Source organism: Maniola hyperantus, chromosome 15 (genome assembly GCF_902806685.2).
Source record: "Maniola hyperantus chromosome 15, iAphHyp1.2, whole genome shotgun sequence".
NCBI lineage: Eukaryota > Metazoa > Arthropoda > Insecta > Lepidoptera > Nymphalidae > Maniola > Maniola hyperantus.
In genome coordinates, this window is record NC_048550.1 from 8,846,283 (window position 1) to 8,864,443 (window position 18,161).

Below are 18,161 nucleotides of genomic sequence, written 5' to 3' on the forward strand. Positions count from 1 at the left end.
TAACTGGGAAAACTTGCAAGTTTTTTTATTCGCTACAAGCTAGCCCTAGATTGCAATCACACCTGGTGGAAAGTGATGATACAGTCTACGATAGTAGCGGGCTAACTTGTAGGGGTGGGGTAAAATCCACACCCGTTATAGATGTTTCTATATGGCATCGTACCGGAACGTTAAATCGCTTGGCGGTAGAGTGGTAAGTAGCCACGGCCAAAGGCCTCCCACCAGCCGACCTAAACCAATTAAGAAAATCTCAATCGGCCTAGTCGGGAATCGAACCCGGGACCCTCGTCATACAAATCCACCGCGCTACCACTGCGCACCGGAGGTCGTCAAAAGATAATAAAATAAATGTGATACAATAATGGCCAATAGATTTTACATTGAACAAAAAAAAGCTACTCCACAGTTTTGTTTTTCCGACATTCGTGACGCGCCCTTCCATCTGTCTCTTTCCGATGTGCGTGAGAGAAAGGAATGGGAACATTGTAAATAATTTTAGATATTTCTAGTGTTTTCAATGGTTTTACTAAGTATTTTACACTTTTTCGCATGTTATCTTACGTAAATAAAATTAACTTACCGGTTGTAAGTCACACCATCTCTTTTCTGCGTCGTTAACGTATTATTTCGGCACTTTTTGATCGCGCACTTAGGCATCTTGACAGCTTTGCAGTCAACATGCGACTAATGAAGAAAGTGTGCTTACACCGAGTATAAGCACACTTACTTGGTCCCTTGTTATGCGCGCCAGTGCGATGTCCTTGCTTATTAGAATGTCATTGTGTTTAGTGTACATTTTTTTCTAATTATGTTTGGTTAATAAAAACTGAGCATGGGGTTAATTGAAATTAGAACCTGGCAGCATAAATGAAGAATTGTTCAAGATAGCCATTTGCCCTATAACCAAATTTTACAAATATTCGCTTTCCAAAAGTTGTTTTAACAGTAAAAATAGATATCCTTCTATAAAATCAATTGTACAGTAAGTAAATCGAACAAAGAACCTTAATTTGGTTATATTGTGTTTTCATCCATGTTGAACTATTGATAAGTTCTGTGATTGCGTCATGTAAATGTATAGGTATACGTATCTAATTATTTTAGTGATCAATATAATTTCTTCCACCATATTTCTTTCATAATTTTAGAGTATTAGAAAAGTTATATTGATTGAGAGCTGGTGTATATCTTAACCTTTTAGTTTGACAAGTAACCTAATAATTTTATTTCTTAGTTCAGACACCATTTTTGTTACGCCTTCGCGTTTGTAATTAAAGTTTCCTGGGCCGCTTCCGTCGAGCTTTTGATTTGTGACCTACAGACTATTTTGTCACATAAAAAACAATTAATGTGAAACTAACAATGTTTAGATAGTTAAGGTTATGTTGATGTTTTGATTCCAGATGATTGATTAGTAAATTTTGTTGACAGTCTTGAATCGATTTACCTCGCTAGGATAACTCGGAATGAATACGAATATTTAACTGGCCTTTGTGATTTTACAATAGTATGTATCTTAACAATGTGTAAAATATGTATTTTATGTTTCAAATAATTCATCTAATTTGAAAGCAGTATGTATAATATTTTTTGTACAAAAGTGTAGAGCACACAATGTATGTACCTATATATACAAATTTTCGTTTATTTAGTCACCAAATCTTCAATAGAATCACTAGACAAATTTCATATGAAAATAGTGTAAATAAATGGATATAGTAAAAAACGAAATCAAAATGGAAGCTGAGGAGTTCAACCTGCAGTGGGAGGAAGAAAAGGTTGGTTCCAATTTTCGTAACTCAATTTACCAACATTTTGTATGACAATAAACTTAAAGACTGGTTTATCTATATTAAGTAATATTATATGTACTTCTCATCAAAAAATCTATAAACTTCCATACTGTGATGTGACTTTCGATTTTTGTGGGAAGTATATTATAAAGAGAAAGATTTGTTTATTTGAAACTACTGAACCAATTACATATAATAATTATTCTGTCACCATTAGAATGCGTCTAGTGTGGATGAGGTCACTGGGAAAAGCTAGTTAAAGATATAAATGCAATTTGTAATTTATATTTGTAGTACAATTTATTCAGAACTTATGTATTAACCTTAATTACAGAATAACATTAGTAACAAATATGATGACCTGTTTATTTCAGCCTAATATAGTGGCAAGCGAAGAAATAATATGTGGTATTGAAAATGTACAGCATGAATCATATGGTAGTATGGTGTGTATTCATTCAATATCTTTAACTAGCCTGAAAATATAAGACTTGTAAGGCATAAGCTAGTCTTACTGTATTCTAATTAAATAAAGACAAACATTATTTAGGTGTTTTGGACCAATGTAGGAAATATGATTTTTCCTAGGTTTATTTGAAAAATTATACTAGTTTAAATACTAAAAACCAAAATAGCCAAACTAATTTTAAATGTATAAGGCATTTTAGTACTGGAAAATCTAGATTCCTTCCAGGTTAGCCCGCTTCCATCTTAGACTGCTCTTACCACATACCAACTACTAGGTGAGATTGCAGTTAAGGGCTAACTTGTATATGAAAAAAAAAACATTTAAGTTTGCATACCTAGTGATGAAAATGTAAAATTTGCAAAAATCAATGTCTACTAAGAAAATTATACCTATGATAATCTGCACTTGGCCAGTGGGGTAGACCATGGCCTCTGTATTGACATATACTTAGTGAGCCGGTGATGGGTTGATTATGATGATGATGGTTATCTATTAAGCAATATATTATGTACTAGCTTATTCCCGCGACTTCGTCCGCCTTAACTACACAAATTTCAAACCCCTTATTTTTCTACTTTTTTTTTAAAACCATGATACACGTTTTCTGTTTATAAAAATTAGCATAAATACACTATTTCACGATTCTAACTCCAAAACTGACAGACTTTCATACAAATTGCAAACCCCTATTTTTAACCGACTTCAAAAAAAGGAGGAGGTTCTCAATTCGTCGGAATCTTTTTTTTTTTTTTTTTTTTTTTTATGTATGTTCCCCGATAACTCGAAAACGCCTAGACCGATTTTGAAAATTATTTTTTTGTTTGAAAGGGTATACTTCAAAGTTGGTCCCATTTCAATTTGGTGAAGATCTGATGAACATCTTCGAAGATAGATACTGGAACTCCTCAACGGATAAGAGTAAATTGCTCGCGATCAGTGTAATAGCTTAGTAAACAGTAGACTTTTAACCAGTCATAGCATAATTCCATGGGGCCACTAAAAATTGTGAAATAAAAAATTTTTACAAAAAAAATAAAAACCGACTTCATTACGCAAACACTAAAAATTGAAAAATAATTTAATTTATTACCGAATATATTATGTATACAAGAGTTAATATAGTTCCATAATAATATTTTTTGGGGTCGGTGCCAATGAGGTGCCATTGTGGAGTCCCATAAAAATATGAAGTCTAGACGATTCGCGCAGCTAAAGCTAATTGGCACCGGCACCAAAAAGTATTATTATGGAAATATATTAACTCTTGTATACATAATATATTCGGTAATAAATTAAATTATTTTTCAATTTTTAGTGTTTGCGTAATGAAGTCGGTTTTTATTTTTTTTGTAAAAATTTTTACCCCTTGAAGAGTTGAATTTTGAAAAATCCTTTCTTAGCGAATTCCTACGTCATAATAGCTATCTGTGTGCCAAATTTCAGCCTGATCTGTCCAGTAGTTTAAGCTATGCGTTGATTGAACAGTCAGTTTGCCACCTTTTCCTTTTATATGTATAGATAATCCAATATTAGTGGTATAACAGGTCTGGTTAGTCATTGTTTTATATTATATAACTATGAGAATAGGTAACATCCCAAGAAAGATAGTAATATAATAATAATCATTGTTTCTTTTTTCAACAGACTTCTGAAGAAATAATAGCGCACACAGATCAAATGGCAGCAGAGAATCTGATGTTTCTGTCTCAGGATGTAGTTAGCTATACAGAGAGTGCTGAGTTGGCTGAGGACCCTAATGTAGAGTGTGTCACAGAGGAAGTCATCACCGATGACTGGGTTCTATCAGGTGGACAGGAAAGGTGAGTTTTGCAAGAGATCAAAGACTGTAAACAATGTATGGAATACAGCAACGTGTGTTGACACAACTTTGCTCCTAAAAGTTTGAATGTAAGACTATTAAATAGTAAAACATAACTGTCCCTCTGTAGGCAACAGTACACAAACTTGGCATATATTGGCCAATTTCTATTATATTGCTTGGCCAAAACATTTGCAAAAGTGCTTAATAGCACTTTAGAACACACATGTCCTGTATCACTGCCATCGCCTACTACCCATACTTTAAAAGCAAAAGTATGTTTGTACATTGGTTTGTCCTTCAATGCAATGGAGCAACAGATTGACTGGATTTTTTACATGGATGTAAGTGGAAACCTGGAGAGTGACATAGGCTACTTTTTATACTGGAAAATCAAGAGTGCCCACAGAATTTTTGAAAAACTATGTCCTCGCATTTGCAGATATCAGCTAGTTAAGAATTAAACAATATATCGTTTGTTTCAGAGTTGAAGTGCCTTTAGAACATTTAGCAAATCCTGATCAAGATGTTAAAATTGAAAATGACATTGATGTACCATTACCAACAGACCAAGTATGAATACATAATAATATTATATTCTGTATTATAAATGAAAAAAAAAATAGTTACAAAGACATATCATGTGGTGAATATATTATCTGATATTCTTACTTAATTGCAAGTCTGTCGCTATTCCAGCTCCTTAGGATCCTAATATCTATCAGTTTTTTGAACTATGTGCCCTGCCCATTGTCACTTCAGCTTCACAAGCCACTGAGCAGTGAGCAATGTTGGTTACTTTAGTCATTTTCTGATTTACTCACGTGTGTAGTCGACGTTAGCACGACTAGTTTCCGCGGCGCGTGCGCGGACGGACTCCCTTGAAAAAGGACCCCGGATGGGTTCGAAACTAGTCGTGCTAACGTCGACTACACACGTGAGTAAGCCGGGACAGATAGTATTTATAATGGAAATCACTCACGGTAGTTTAAACGCTAAAAATTTTCTGATTTGATCAGATAGAGAAACTCCAAGCATAGCTCTCTTCATTACCCGCTGAGTCACTCTGAGCTTTCTTATGAAGCCCATAGTTTGTGTATTTATCTGTTGGCAAAAGAAAGAAATAAATAAATAAAAATACTTTCGTGATTCCTTTCGTCAAAGGTTGCCTGGAAGAGATCGCTTTAGCGATAAGGCCGCCTTTGCATGCTACGGCTATTAGATTAAAATCCTTGTATGTTTTTTCAATGTTTACTTTGTGTTGTGTGCAATAAAGTTTAAATAAATAAATAAAAAATATTATGTATGTAGGATGAGTACACAGCAATGCGGCCGTGGCCGTGCGACTTTTGCTCGCGTCGGTTCCGCAAGAAGGCCGCGCTCATGAACCACATGGTAGCGCATCAGAACGACCGGCCGCATGCCTGCAACCTGTGCGGCGTGCGCTACGTGCGCAAGTGCGACCTCATGAACCACCTCAAGGTGCACGCCATGGTACCTGAGACCCCTGACATGATGGATTATGGTAAGTGAACCATTAGGGGGGAAACACTTACATGTGTGACGTGCGCAAGTCGACCTCGTGAACCACCTCAAGGTGCACGCAATGGTACCTGAGACCCCTGACATGATGGATTATGGTAAGTGAACCATTAGGGGGGAAACACTTACATGTGTGACGTGCGCAAGTCGACCTCGTGAACCACCTCAAGGTGCACGCAATGGTACCTGAGACCCCTGACATGATGGATTATGGTAAGTGAACCATTAGGGGGGAAACACTTACATGTGTGACGTGCGCAAGTCGACCTCGTGAACCACCTCAAGGTGCACGCCATGGTACCTGAGACCCCTGACATGATGGATTATGGTAAGTGAACGATTAGGGGGGAAACACTTACATGTGTGACGTGCGCAAGTCAACCTCGTGAACCACCTCAAGGTGCACGCCATGGTACCTGGGACCCCTGACTTGATGGATTATGGTAAGTGAACGATTAGGGGGGAAACACTTACATGTGTGGCGTGCGCTACTTGCGCAAGTCGACCTCGTGAACCACCTCAAGGTGCACGCCATGGTGCCTGAAGCATAGCTAGCATAGAAGGCCAAGGTTTTAGTCCGTTTTTAGTTTAGTCCTATGCAGCAATTTTATCAGAAACATCAGTTTTTCTAAATTCCCATGTGCTTTTGGCAATAACTCATTATTTGCAGCTAATCAGCTTTTAAGATAAAGGATGGCAGAACTTGGATGCAGACATTTGTACTTAACTTGATCAATCAAGCTTTCTACAATTTAAAATTGTGGAATAAATAAAACTAAACTGATTTTATTCAGCTACTTCAATACTTATTCTTTTGTTTGCAGAAGAAATAATTGCTCCCCAAGTGCTTAAAACTAAGAAAAAGAGAGGCAGACGGAAAAAGAATCCAGAGCCAGTTGAGGTAAAATATTTTTCAATTTTATAATTTCAGGTATTTGGATTCAGGCTAGATGGTAGTAGCAATAAAGCTGCCATTTTATAATGGTGCTTTCTGGTAGGGGAGAAAAAAAAAGTTATTTGGATTCTAGATATATACAGTTAATTACTTACTTATTCTGAATGATAGCCACCAAGGTCATTTGATATTGGTTGGTTCTGTATTGCTGCTTCATTGAGAGATATCAAAATATTTTTTCGTAGAAAACCTTCAATGGATTAAAAATATATGTCAAATTAGCATGGTGGCTATCATTCAGCATTCACCACTGAGTTAGCGAATCATCCCGATCAATATCGCTTTGTCAACTCCTTTGCTATGCTACGATCCCGCGCTACACATTGGTGCTCCAGACATTATTAGGAGTCGCTATTGCTGCATACGCCGAGGATACTATCTGAATCATTATTTCAGTAATAGGCAACAATAGAGAGGTACATATTATACAGGGTGTACATGCCAGTGTAACACATTAATTTGTTACATAATAAGTGTACAATTAAATTACATGTCAATTGAGGAGCGCGGTTCTTCTGCTCGATTCTGGAAAAGCTACAACAGTCAATTGTTGTGATTGGTTGAGTTTATGCTATTTTTGCTGCAACAATGCATTTCAATTTGATCTTGTCTCTCCCCTTCACCATTTTAGCACCGAACCGCAAGACGTCGGGCGAGTTTCCATCCTTATGTCCTCGATATTCCACCTACACGCACGACACGTTTTGCGTCATTATTCCTCATACACATGGCTAAGGTTTGGAATACACTTCCGCGATCTGTGTTTCCTACCAATTACAATCCGGGTATCTTTAAAACAGTAGTGAATATGCATCTTCTATAGGTATGCGTCCCATCGCAGGCCACATCATCACTTTCCATCAGGTGTGATTGCCTGTAAAATGAATTAAAACAAGTGTCAGGTGGGAGTGCCAGTCCAATCAGAGGTGATTGCGATCGTTACATTGCTGTAGCTGTTAAACTACGGCGGTAGAGGCCCGTACCCGACGCATATCAGTGTATCTATGTGTGCACAGAACGGCGTCTGGGAGCACATGACGTCGGCGCGCACGCAGCAGTGGTCGCGCCGTGGCCGCGAGCCCAACAAGGTGGCGCCCGCTCCCGCACCGCCCTCGCCGCCGTCGCCCTCGCCTTCGCCGCCCGCGCCGCCGCCCACTGACCCCACGCGCCCCTTCGTGTGCCGCCATTGCGGGGTCGGCTTTGCCCGGGAGAAGGCGCTGCAGTCACATGCGAGGGTGAGTTCCACAACCAAACGTTCTAGAAAGTTCTTGCGTATATTTTCGCTTATAAAGGGGATGCCCGCCATAGCCAGGCATGCGATCATTCTTATACTTAATAAACCGTTTTATTCTATTAAACACATCCACTTAGTAGTGCATGCACTACAGATTCAACAACATAATGGATATTCAGTCTTATTCTTCTTGGCATTGTATACGTGAACTGTTGTTGATCTATTGCGGTCGCCACCATGTACTGCTCGACAAGACTGATTACCGCCAGGTGCAGCAGTAGCTTCTTGGCAGGGATGTTTATATCCAGTTTTATAAACAGCAGTAAAATTTTCATGTCGAAACTTAATGGTGCAATAATAAGAATGTTGGGATGTCCTGCATTGTATGCGTAGTGGCGCATATGTTGCAAGGCATTATGCTGAGCTGTATGACTCATTCGGGGTGGTGTCACAGGTGAAAATGTTACATTTGTATGTTTTGTCTGTGATGACACCAATAACTAATGAATACATTTTCTTTGTTGCCACAGATACACGGCGGGGACTCGCCCGTGGATTGCGGCGAGTGCGGCGAGCTGTGCTGGTCGCGCGAGGCGCTGCGCGCGCACCGCACCGCGCGCCACCCGCACCTGCCGCCCTCCGCGCCGCGCCCCGACCTCGTCTACGAGGACAACTCGGGTGAGTGGCGACAACACAAGCGAGTTGAGGTGTGACTCGCTCACTCATATGGGCAACAATAGGACTATAGGAGTGAATGAGATAGATAAAACTAACATCGATTATTTTTGAAAAATATAATTTGGTACCCATCCAAAACTCTATTAAAAATGTATCTTCAAAAACCGGACACGCAAGTTTTTCTTCTACAATTTTTGTTTCATGATAAAAAAAACTCCTTATACCAAGTGAACCATTTTTTTTTTTAAATTTTGGTTGAAGAAAGGTGTTTTTGTGATGTTCATGGTCGATTCAGTATACAGCAGTAGGAATTGAAAAAATAATTGTCTATTTGTTGTATAGGTGACGACATGGAGTTCACGCTGTCGCCGGTAGCGCACAGCGGCAGCGAGCGCGAGCGGGAGCGGGAGCGTGTGGTGGACGTGCGCGGGCCCGAGCTGTTCTGCGGGGACTGCGGCGTGGCCTTCCAGCGCGCAGACCTGCTGCGTCGACACGTGGCCGCCGCGCACAGGTTTGTTTTCATTTTAATCTATTACATGCACTCTAATCTTAGGAAGCTTCAATGGTACTTCACTAGCTGTTATACTTAGTGTAGAAGTTTAATTTGTGTGCAGTTACAAGCGGCACGACAGCACGAGCAGCGCGTGGGAGCAGGAGCACACGTGCGACGTGTGCGGCGAGAGCTGCACGGACGCGCTGCAGCTGCTGGCGCACGCAGAGAGACACGCGGAGCGGCCCCGCACCAACAACAGGTATACTTACCCGAGCGAAGCGAGCTCTCCTGGCCTATTTAGGTGAAGTTCACTGTCCGTCCATCTGTTTGTCAGTCTCATAACTTATGAGTGAATAAGCTGAGCGCCTCCCTAATTTTTTCCTGCCAATACATTCTGCCGAAACTGTTGACTTATTTAAATAAACGTAACAAGGCGATAATTTTGTCAAAAACCGGTCAAGTGCAAGTCGGACTTGCACACGAAGGGTTCCCTACCATCGTACAAGAAATCTCAAACCAGTCTAATAAAAATGTATCGCTCCAACAGCTGTACAACAATCTGCTAGTTAATGACGGATAGCGCCATCTTGATGTGATATATAGTAAACTACTTTAGGGCTACCTGCCTCAAATGTACTAACATTGACGCCGGCAATGACGTCAAAGCCTCGACGTCTTGTTAGAAGTCCCCTCTGTCGTGAACTGGGGCCAGATACTTTATGTTTATGATAATAATTTTGTCCTAGGTTGAAGCGAATGTCCCGAGGTCGAAATAACACGTCATCGAATAGTGGTTCTAGACAATTCCCGTGTAGAGAATGTGGTAAGTAAAGATATTTGATATCTCTATATTTATTTATGATAATAATTAATATAATTATAAGCAATAATTATAAATTACAATATGATGCACAATCAAAATAAAGATGTTTTTATTTCAATGAGAATTGAATGGAAGATACTTATAACTCCATTGGAAAAGCTCTTTAATTATTATTAGTTAGAATTTATCCCTCTATATCTAGAAGAACTGTGATAGACTATTGGTTAAGACACCCACGGACCGATTCTGGCACGTACTTCATAACAATCGGAGTTAGCTTTAACGGTGAATAAAACATGAGAAAACCGGCATGCCTGAGAGTTCTCCATAATGTTCTCAATGTAATTTCATACTTACGAACAAAATCAATATGATGTATGTTACATCCGAAAAAATAGGGGTTTCTGAATAATTTTTTGCTATATTGGGTAGGACGTCAAATGAAAAAGAAAATTCTGAGTATGGTACAATATTCAAAATTACCAAGTGACAAAACAACAATTTTATTTTAATTTATAAAAAAAATATCAATTAAACTTTTACAAGTATTATTGAATCGTCAGTTGCATCTACCGACTACCACTGGTTCGGAATGCCTCTCCTACCGAGTAGAACCAGCAAGAATCTCGCTGGTTGCTCTTTTCATAGATTTGATATACTCAAAGTCAAAGTCAAATGATTTATTCAAAATAGGTAATAAATTACTCTTTTTGAAGGTCAGATGTTGGATTTCTAAAATATAGTGGTGATAATTATTACGCAAACTTAAAACTAAAGCTACGAGGGTTCCAATATTATGCCATGTATAAAAAAGTATTTGCAGTCCTCCGAGTTGCTGGAACGAGCTGCAGGTCAAATTCACGCTCTTTTATCATCTTGATAATCTTCAATTATGTAATTTGCTTGAAGGTTATCTAAATGATAAAAGAGCGTGAAGAATTTAAAATAAAAAAGTGTAGTCGAGTTGGAGTTTAGAACTTTATCTTGTTTCAGGGAAAGTGTTTGGATCGCGAAGCTCCCAACAGATTCACGTGCGTATTCACACGGGGGAACGTCCGTACGCGTGTCGGTTTTGTTGGAAGGCCTTCGCGGACGGCGGCACACTGCGCAAACATGAAAGGATTCATACCGGTATGTATTGTGCACTGTTTGTATGGTTTATAACTCTTTTTTGCACATAACAAGATTATATTTTATACCTAGAGTAATTTAATACGAATTACTTACTACCTTGAGTATTAATTCCTAGAATATTTACGAATTTAATACCTAGAGATTATACTAGAGATTATATAGATACTCTTCCAGATCATTTCCACTATAATGTTTTCATTACAAAATTTATTATTTTAAACTGAATGCGATCTGAAACCTCTTTTCCATTGCACTTTACAAAAGCTTAAAAAACGAAACTGAATTGGCGCGCCGCGCCGCGTGAATCAAAATTAATATAAGACATTTTCATAAGCATCATACATTTTGCTTGACAAAAGTTGTTACAAACGTATGTGTTTCAAAAGGGTTATCATTGTCTAACTGTACAAACTGCAATGTAAGTTTTTTCTTGAATTCATTTGTTTATTGCTTCATCTATGGGATAATATACAAGTATCGGCCTATAAATATCAATTATATCGAAATAGCAATTAACAACCTCGTTTAGTTTTACTTGGCAGTCATCAGCCTCACCTCATCCTTCTAATATTTGCCGGCCGGCAATTCCTTTATTTCCGGCCTGGTCAGTAATGTACTGTTTCATCACACCTATTTGAAAAACGAAAATTGGCATTAGGGACGCTAAGGATTCTACAATAGAATCATCCCCTTCGCTCTGAATTCAAAATAACACCCTCTAGGAACAAAAAATCACTTTAGCCCCTTGTAACACAAATACCTATTGTTATTTCCAAATGTTTGTCTAATCTATCCTTGAACTGGTTAACAGAGCTTGACATAACTACATCCTTGGGCAATTTATTCTCTAGAATATGAGCAAATCATTGGTTGGTTAGAAAGTGTTGTAATAGATTTGACGATGCCAATTGGTATGATAGCTACATATCATGCCCCTTTAGTCTAGGAATGCTCCTTCTCAGAAACATGCTCTCAAAATTTGGGACATTATAATAATCAGATCGCCTCTTTCTAGTCTGCTTTTGAGGGTACTGAGTCCAAGCTTTGTAAGTCTTTGTTCTATTCTTGTTTATTGGTGACTAGTTGATGCCCGCGACGTCGTTCGCATGGATTTAGGTTTTAAAAAAATCCATTTTCCGGGATAAAAAGGCCTATGTCACTCCCCAGGTCTTTATCTATACCCATGCAAAAAATCACGTCAATCCGTTGCACCGTTACGACGTGATTGAAAGACAAACCAACAAACATACACACTTTCGCATTTATAATAAGGGTACTGATACAACATTTGTGTTGTTGCAGGCGAGAAGCCGTACGCGTGCGCGGTGTGTCCGCGCGCCTTCAACCAGCGCGTGGTGCTGCGCGAGCACGTGCGCTCGCACCACTCCGCGCCCGACCGCCGCGCCAACGGTCAGCCTCCAATCTTTTGTGTTATTATCATCATGGTCAACTCATCGCCTACTTCTGAAAACATCAAGCAGCACAGTTTTGTTTTGCTCGATCAAGCTGCTTGATTGACAGTCGCATCAAGCAAACGGCACTCTTCTCATAATATGTCGAACACTGTCCGAACGCCGCGTCAAGCAAAAATATATAATCGCGTCAAGCACGTAAATGCTTGACTTAAGCATCAAGCAAACATTGTGAGCGGTCAAAATGCTTGGCTCGAGCAAAAATTTACATGCTTGACGTCAAGCCGCTTGACCATCTCGGACGCCCTTAACACAGGTCTCCTCTCAGAATGAGAAGTGCTTAGGCCACAGACCACCACTCTGGCCACGTGCTGATTAGCATACTTCACATACCTTTGAGAGGACTATGGAGAACGCTCAGGCATGCAGATTCCCTCACGATGTTTTCTTTCACTATTAAAGCAAATAATATATAATTACCTACTTAAAAGCATGTAACTCCGAAAAGTTCTTCTCTGGGCTTGTGTAGTTTTTTTATTTTTTAAAGAATACTAGCCATGTTAAAATGACTAATATTCCCCATTCCTCTGCAACTAAGCGTCGGCTTGTGCTAGGAGTAGGTACAACAATAGTACAACAGGTAATTAAATCCTTGGTCTATGACTTTCGCAAACCGCCATGTTGCAACTTCAAATTGGTACTAATTAAAAGATATATTATTGAAGTGAAACTGCCTTAAAACTGCGCTTTAACGCAACATTAATTTGTACTATTATTTATGTTGTCAGGTGGTTACCAATACGTGTGCGTGGTGTGCGGGCGGCCGCTGCACTCGAGCGCGGAGCTGGTGCAGCATCTTATTCAGCACTGCGATGAAAACACCGCCTTGAAGAGACAACCTCAAGTAACGGTTTAGTTTGACAATTTACCTTAAATTTTGAACTCGAAATACCGATTTTTTATCGAATGAAATTCTTCCAACAGAACGGACCAAGGAAATACAAGCGGAGGCGGAAAATCAAAACTGAAAAGTCTCCCTCGCCCCTCGTCTGGAGCCGCGCATCCCCCTCGCCCGCTCGCTCCCCTCCCCCCTCCCCCGCTCGCTCTCACTCCGCCTCGCGGACAGTGTCCCGCTCCCCCTCCCCCGCGCCGCGCCCCACTCGCGCCGGTCGTCCCCCCCGTGCGCCGCCCGTCCCCCGCCTATCCCCGCTGCCGGCGCGGCGGCGGAGACGGCGCGCGCCCGCCGCGCCCCCGTCGCGACCTAAGATGATACACACCGAGGAACCTCGGTCTAAAGCTAAGCAGGTATGACGTATTGTATACTTTACTTATAGAAGTAAGAAAAGAAAATAGGAGTAATCCGCTCCCGGATAGTGGCAGGCCCTGTTCTCGCGGCGGAGACGTCACGCACCTGCAACATGCGTCGCGCATTTGCTCGTGAGTCAACGTTTCGTTCCAGGCTGTAGGTAAGAGCAATACGCGTGCACAGACATCCCCGCTACTGTCGGCCACAACCCTTTTTACGTAAAACCAACTGTATTGTCAGGCCAGTCTTGACTGAAACTCACTATGAAAAACCAATTTGATGTTTCTCATCACAGGCGCGGAGTCGCAGGCCGCCCAGGCATCCCGCAGATGATCTTCGAGTGATCGGGCCGCAGTCCCCCTCCCCGCCGCCCGCGGAACCCACACCATCGGCACAACCCGGGGCCTTTAAGTGCGAAATGTGCTCTATGGAATTCCCACGACGAGACGCCCTACTCCTCCACGTGCCCGTACATATATGACGCAAGATAAACCTACGACCGCGGCGGGCGCCCTAAACACCATGAGAAAATTTGCGAACTTCGGTGAAACAACCGTTATATCGCAATCTTAACATCACCTCTAATATTATATGTATCGAAAATGCGTTTATGTGAGTTCCGCGCCATACTGCTATTCGACCGGATAAGACGCAAGAGCTACAAACATGGCATGCGCTCGAAAGACTTATGGAAAAGTGCGATCTTCGTTGAACCAACTGTTGTGCAGCGATTTTAACATCTTTTCCAATATCATATTGAAAAAGTACGAGTTACAAGTGAGTTTTCGCGTTCAGATATGCACTTTTGCCGTGCCGGATATAGCAAAAACTACGGGCACGGCGTGCGCCGTATATCGCGATGAGTTGTATATTTGCATGATGTGCTTCGATATAAGACATCAAGTAACCTTCGTTCGCTCGTGCCTAGCGTATGTGCGAAATGATCCAACGAAAGACTGAAATCGCTTGCTAACGATACACAGATCTTGTTCTTGGATGGTACTTGCTGGCTCGATTTTCATCATTCAGTCCAAAATTTAGAGGAGTTGAAATTGTGTACTCTTAGGCCAAGAATAAGTTTAGTGAAATTCTAGTAGAATGTAGTTTTCCGACATTGTGCGGAATTTCGCTGGATTTGTATCATGACTTTTAAAGGACCTCCCATATGGGTAGACTTCCGTTTTATCATTCCCATGTAGCATTTTGGATAGGGCTATAACGGTTTTAGCAGCCAAAGATTATTGTTTCACCCAAACCTTTGCAACCAAAGTGACCTAATCGAAAATTGAATAAGATTTTAATTTTTATCTTTCCAATAAGTGATGAGATTTAGGTACGGTTGTAAGTACTTGAAATATCTATTTTTACACTTGATCATGCTCTTGAATTCAATAATTGCTAGTTCTGAAAAAATAATTTTGCTGTTTTTTTTTTTTTTTTAGTATTTAACACTTGGCTTTTTTTTATAACTGACAATTTGTTTTTAAATATGAAAATGGCACCGATTCCTTTGTCTTACTCTAAACGAAATTTAGAGTATCTGCATCCTTTTCTTTTTACTAATGCTAAAAAAGGAACGGAACATGACTTTCACATTTAAAGACTAAATTTTAGTGCACAATACAAATTTAAACAGTAGGTTCGCGAGTGCGTGCTAAAATCACGGGTTTTACCATCTAAAAATTAAATTTAGAAATGTCAAACTGCTTCTGTCCTTTTCATATTACAATAGTAAGAAGAGGGTGCAAATACTCTGAAATTAGGTTGCGCTTAGAATCGGTGCCAATGGGGCCGATTCTCTAGTACACAATCTCTAAACTAAACTAAATTAACAGGTCTAAATCTAATGCTATCCTTTTCCGCAAGCAACATTATGAAAGGGATAGCAATAGATTTAGACGTGCCATTTTAGTTTAGTTTAGAGATTGTGTACAATGGAATTAGCCACAATATTACAATAAAACTTAAAGCTAGCCTTATCTAATTACTATATAAATCATGCCCGCGTGGAATGGTGCCAAGAATACTGTCTGCATTTCCGCACTGGACAGCCAGACTGATCCGTTGCGCAAAAAATGAGCCAGCCCTTCTGTCACCAGATGAGGCTATTAATCGCGGTGAAATTTCTCGTAAAAATTTTTTAGCACTAAGACTCCATGGCCCCAGGGTCTCCACGGCAAATGGCACAAAAATGTAACTCTCTATAAGAGAGACTTGCGTCGCTTGCCGTTTTCAGCTGTTTCTGCTGCGGCTCCCGGAACTATTTACTTTTGAATTTTGTCTGCTTTAACAGCAGAATCAATTTTGCTGTAATGTGATAATTTTATTTAATTGATATGAATTTAAACACTTCTAGTGTTTTATTATAAACATACATAATATAATTTTCTTTTTAGATTAGGTCACAACAAAATTGTTGCATTGTAATGACTAATGAGTGAATGAGTGTAAAATGATAACATACTTACAGTTATAATTTTTTTACACTATGAGTGCAATTGTATAAATATATTGTATAGTGTATAGGGTACCTTAATAATAAATATTCACACAATCCTACACTGAATAAAAACCACATTTAGACATTAAAATGTTATAATGACATGTATGTGAATTATGTTTGTATTATGGTGTATCAGTGCTTGGTAACTTTCAGACTGTAAATTAGTATGTAATTTATTCAAGCCAGGTGTCAATTGCATTAGATAAAATTGTATATAAATGTATTATATAATAATAAAGTCGTTGAAAATATTTTGTCATTTTAATGGTGATATAATCAGGAAGTCAAATAATACCTTACATGTAGCAAAAAAACCAACTAAAATGCTGCAAGCTGAAAAACTGCAACTGGGTAAGCAATTTTGGGCTCCAAACCCAACTAAGCATTAATCTGATGTAGTCTGTAGCTAAAAACGGACCTCCCACGGGAGACAAAGAGAGAAATCACTGAGTCAGAACGAGGATGCTCTATAGATTGGAAAAAATCAAAATTGGCTTGATTTAACGGTGAAGGGAAACTTGTATGTCTCACTCCTGAGAGATCTTAATGTTTTCAAAGGTGTGTGAAGTCTGCTAGTTACACTGGGCCAGCGTTGGAGAGCGTGGCAGGCTATGGCCTAAACCCTTTTCATTCTGAGAGGACACCCGTCTCAGTAGTGGGCCGGCAATGGGTTGATCTGTGATCATGACCTTTGATAAAGCTCACTGTTATCCATAATGGTTGACACATTTACAATGTTACCCGTGACGATTGCACCACATTAATTTATAATAATATGATAATACATATTTATCAGCTTCATCTTAATTTATATAGGTATGTATTTTTTTTAATAATAAAGTATTTTAAATTCAATGCAAATCAATCAATGAATGTAAAAGACTGAAACTGATGATTTGTCCTTTGTCCCATGTCCAAAATCTAAATGTCACAGTCATCGGTGCAGTCCCAGTGCAGTCATTTGTCAATGTCATTCTTTGAATTGTTGGTTTGGTGATGTTGTCGTGTTTATAATTAAATTATAATTCGATAAATCTTTAAAATAGGTCCATTAATTCATATCCGAGTGATACACGGAATATTCAGCAAGCTATATAAAATTTTTGTAGAGTTTGGCCACTTGTGAATCCAAAAAACAATTTGTACATAGTAGATATTATCGTTTTCACGTTGAATCAGAATTTCATCATTTCGTCATCACGGCGGGTCGAAGCGGCAGCATGCGTCGAGCCAGGGATGGCTATCCTTATCAGCCTATACCCAGGGCTCCCACAGACGATGTGCTCGAACACGAAAACGAAAGGATGGCTGGAGAGCTTGGTGAAAAAATATCTACATTAAAACATATGTCGATAGAAATCGGCAATGAGGTGCGATATCAAGACAAAATATTACGAGGGTTGGATGATGATGTAGACAGAAGCTCTGGCTTTCTCGGCAAAACTATGGGAAGAGTGCTCAGACTTGGCAAAGGAAATCACAACTATTACATATTTTATTTGTTCCTCTTTTCAATTTTTGTGTTTTTCTTGTTGTATATTGTATTAAAATTTAGGTGATTTATTATATTTGGTATGGGAAAAATTATTTGGTAATGTGACTGGATCGGGATTTGGAAGATAAATTATGTAAATATTACCTTGTTTTAGGAATCTTCAGTTAATTATATTGTGATAATTAAAAATTGTATAAACAAATTTTGCTTTTCATTTATTATTTTAATAACTTTTGTACTTAATATAATGTTAATTAGTAATATGCTAATTAGAAAAAATAAAATATTTTTATGGGTATAAATTATTTAATATATACTGCAATAACTTCTTAATAATTATAAGTTATTGTAACAGACCTTCATAAATTTTATCCAAAATCAGAAATCTTATACAATTCCTGTAAAGTCTTACAATTATGTTCGCTAAACCCATTTTGTTTCACCGAAATGTATACCCTACTAGTAGTTTTTAAATTTCTTGAGCATCCATGAGCTGTATCAATGA

General features: G+C 39.1%; 2 protein-coding genes across 7 annotated transcripts; both read left to right on the forward strand.

Annotated features, from left to right (window-relative positions):
- Positions 1-837: 837 nt before the first annotated feature.
- Positions 838-16,412, forward strand: LOC117988939 (oocyte zinc finger protein XlCOF6). 6 transcript variants are annotated; one of them, XM_069503348.1, is made up of 18 exons: positions 844-982; positions 1,404-1,507; positions 1,653-1,778; positions 2,168-2,239; positions 3,907-4,082; positions 4,567-4,654; positions 5,393-5,606; positions 6,448-6,524; positions 7,595-7,813; positions 8,343-8,490; positions 8,833-9,001; positions 9,105-9,242; positions 9,730-9,806; positions 10,800-10,937; positions 12,243-12,350; positions 13,141-13,256; positions 13,337-13,657; positions 13,954-16,412. In XM_069503348.1, the coding sequence occupies exons 3-18, from the start codon at positions 1,710-1,712 to the stop codon at positions 14,137-14,139; spliced, it is 2,316 nt and encodes a 771-aa protein (XP_069359449.1). In that variant the 5' UTR covers positions 844-982; positions 1,404-1,507; positions 1,653-1,709; the 3' UTR covers positions 14,140-16,412. The 6 variants fall into 6 exon arrangements, with proteins under 6 accessions (XP_034832120.1, XP_069359449.1, XP_069359451.1 ...); XM_069503350.1 differs by having other exon boundaries at positions 1,432-1,507; XM_034976229.2 differs by lacking the exon at positions 1,404-1,507 and having other exon boundaries at positions 838-982.
- A 701-nt stretch (positions 16,413-17,113) lies between these two features.
- Positions 17,114-17,837, forward strand: Bet1 (blocked early in transport 1). Its single transcript, XM_034976268.2, has one exon. It carries the CDS (start codon positions 17,382-17,384, stop codon positions 17,718-17,720), a length of 339 nt encoding a protein of 112 aa, XP_034832159.1. The 5' UTR covers positions 17,114-17,381; the 3' UTR covers positions 17,721-17,837.
- The last annotated feature ends 324 nt before the right edge of the window (positions 17,838-18,161 follow it).

Coding starts and splice junctions, on each gene's coding strand:
- LOC117988939 (XM_034976229.2), top strand. CDS start 1,710: ATGGATATAGTAAAAAACGAAATCAAAATGGAAGCTGAGGAGTTCAAC. Junction 4,655..5,392: donor TACCATTACCAACAGACCAA/GTATGAATACAT, acceptor TTATGTATGTAG/GATGAGTACACAGCAATGCG. Junction 13,658..13,953: donor CTCGGTCTAAAGCTAAGCAG/GTATGACGTATT, acceptor TTCTCATCACAG/GCGCGGAGTCGCAGGCCGCC.
- Bet1 (XM_034976268.2), top strand. CDS start 17,382: ATGCGTCGAGCCAGGGATGGCTATCCTTATCAGCCTATACCCAGGGCT.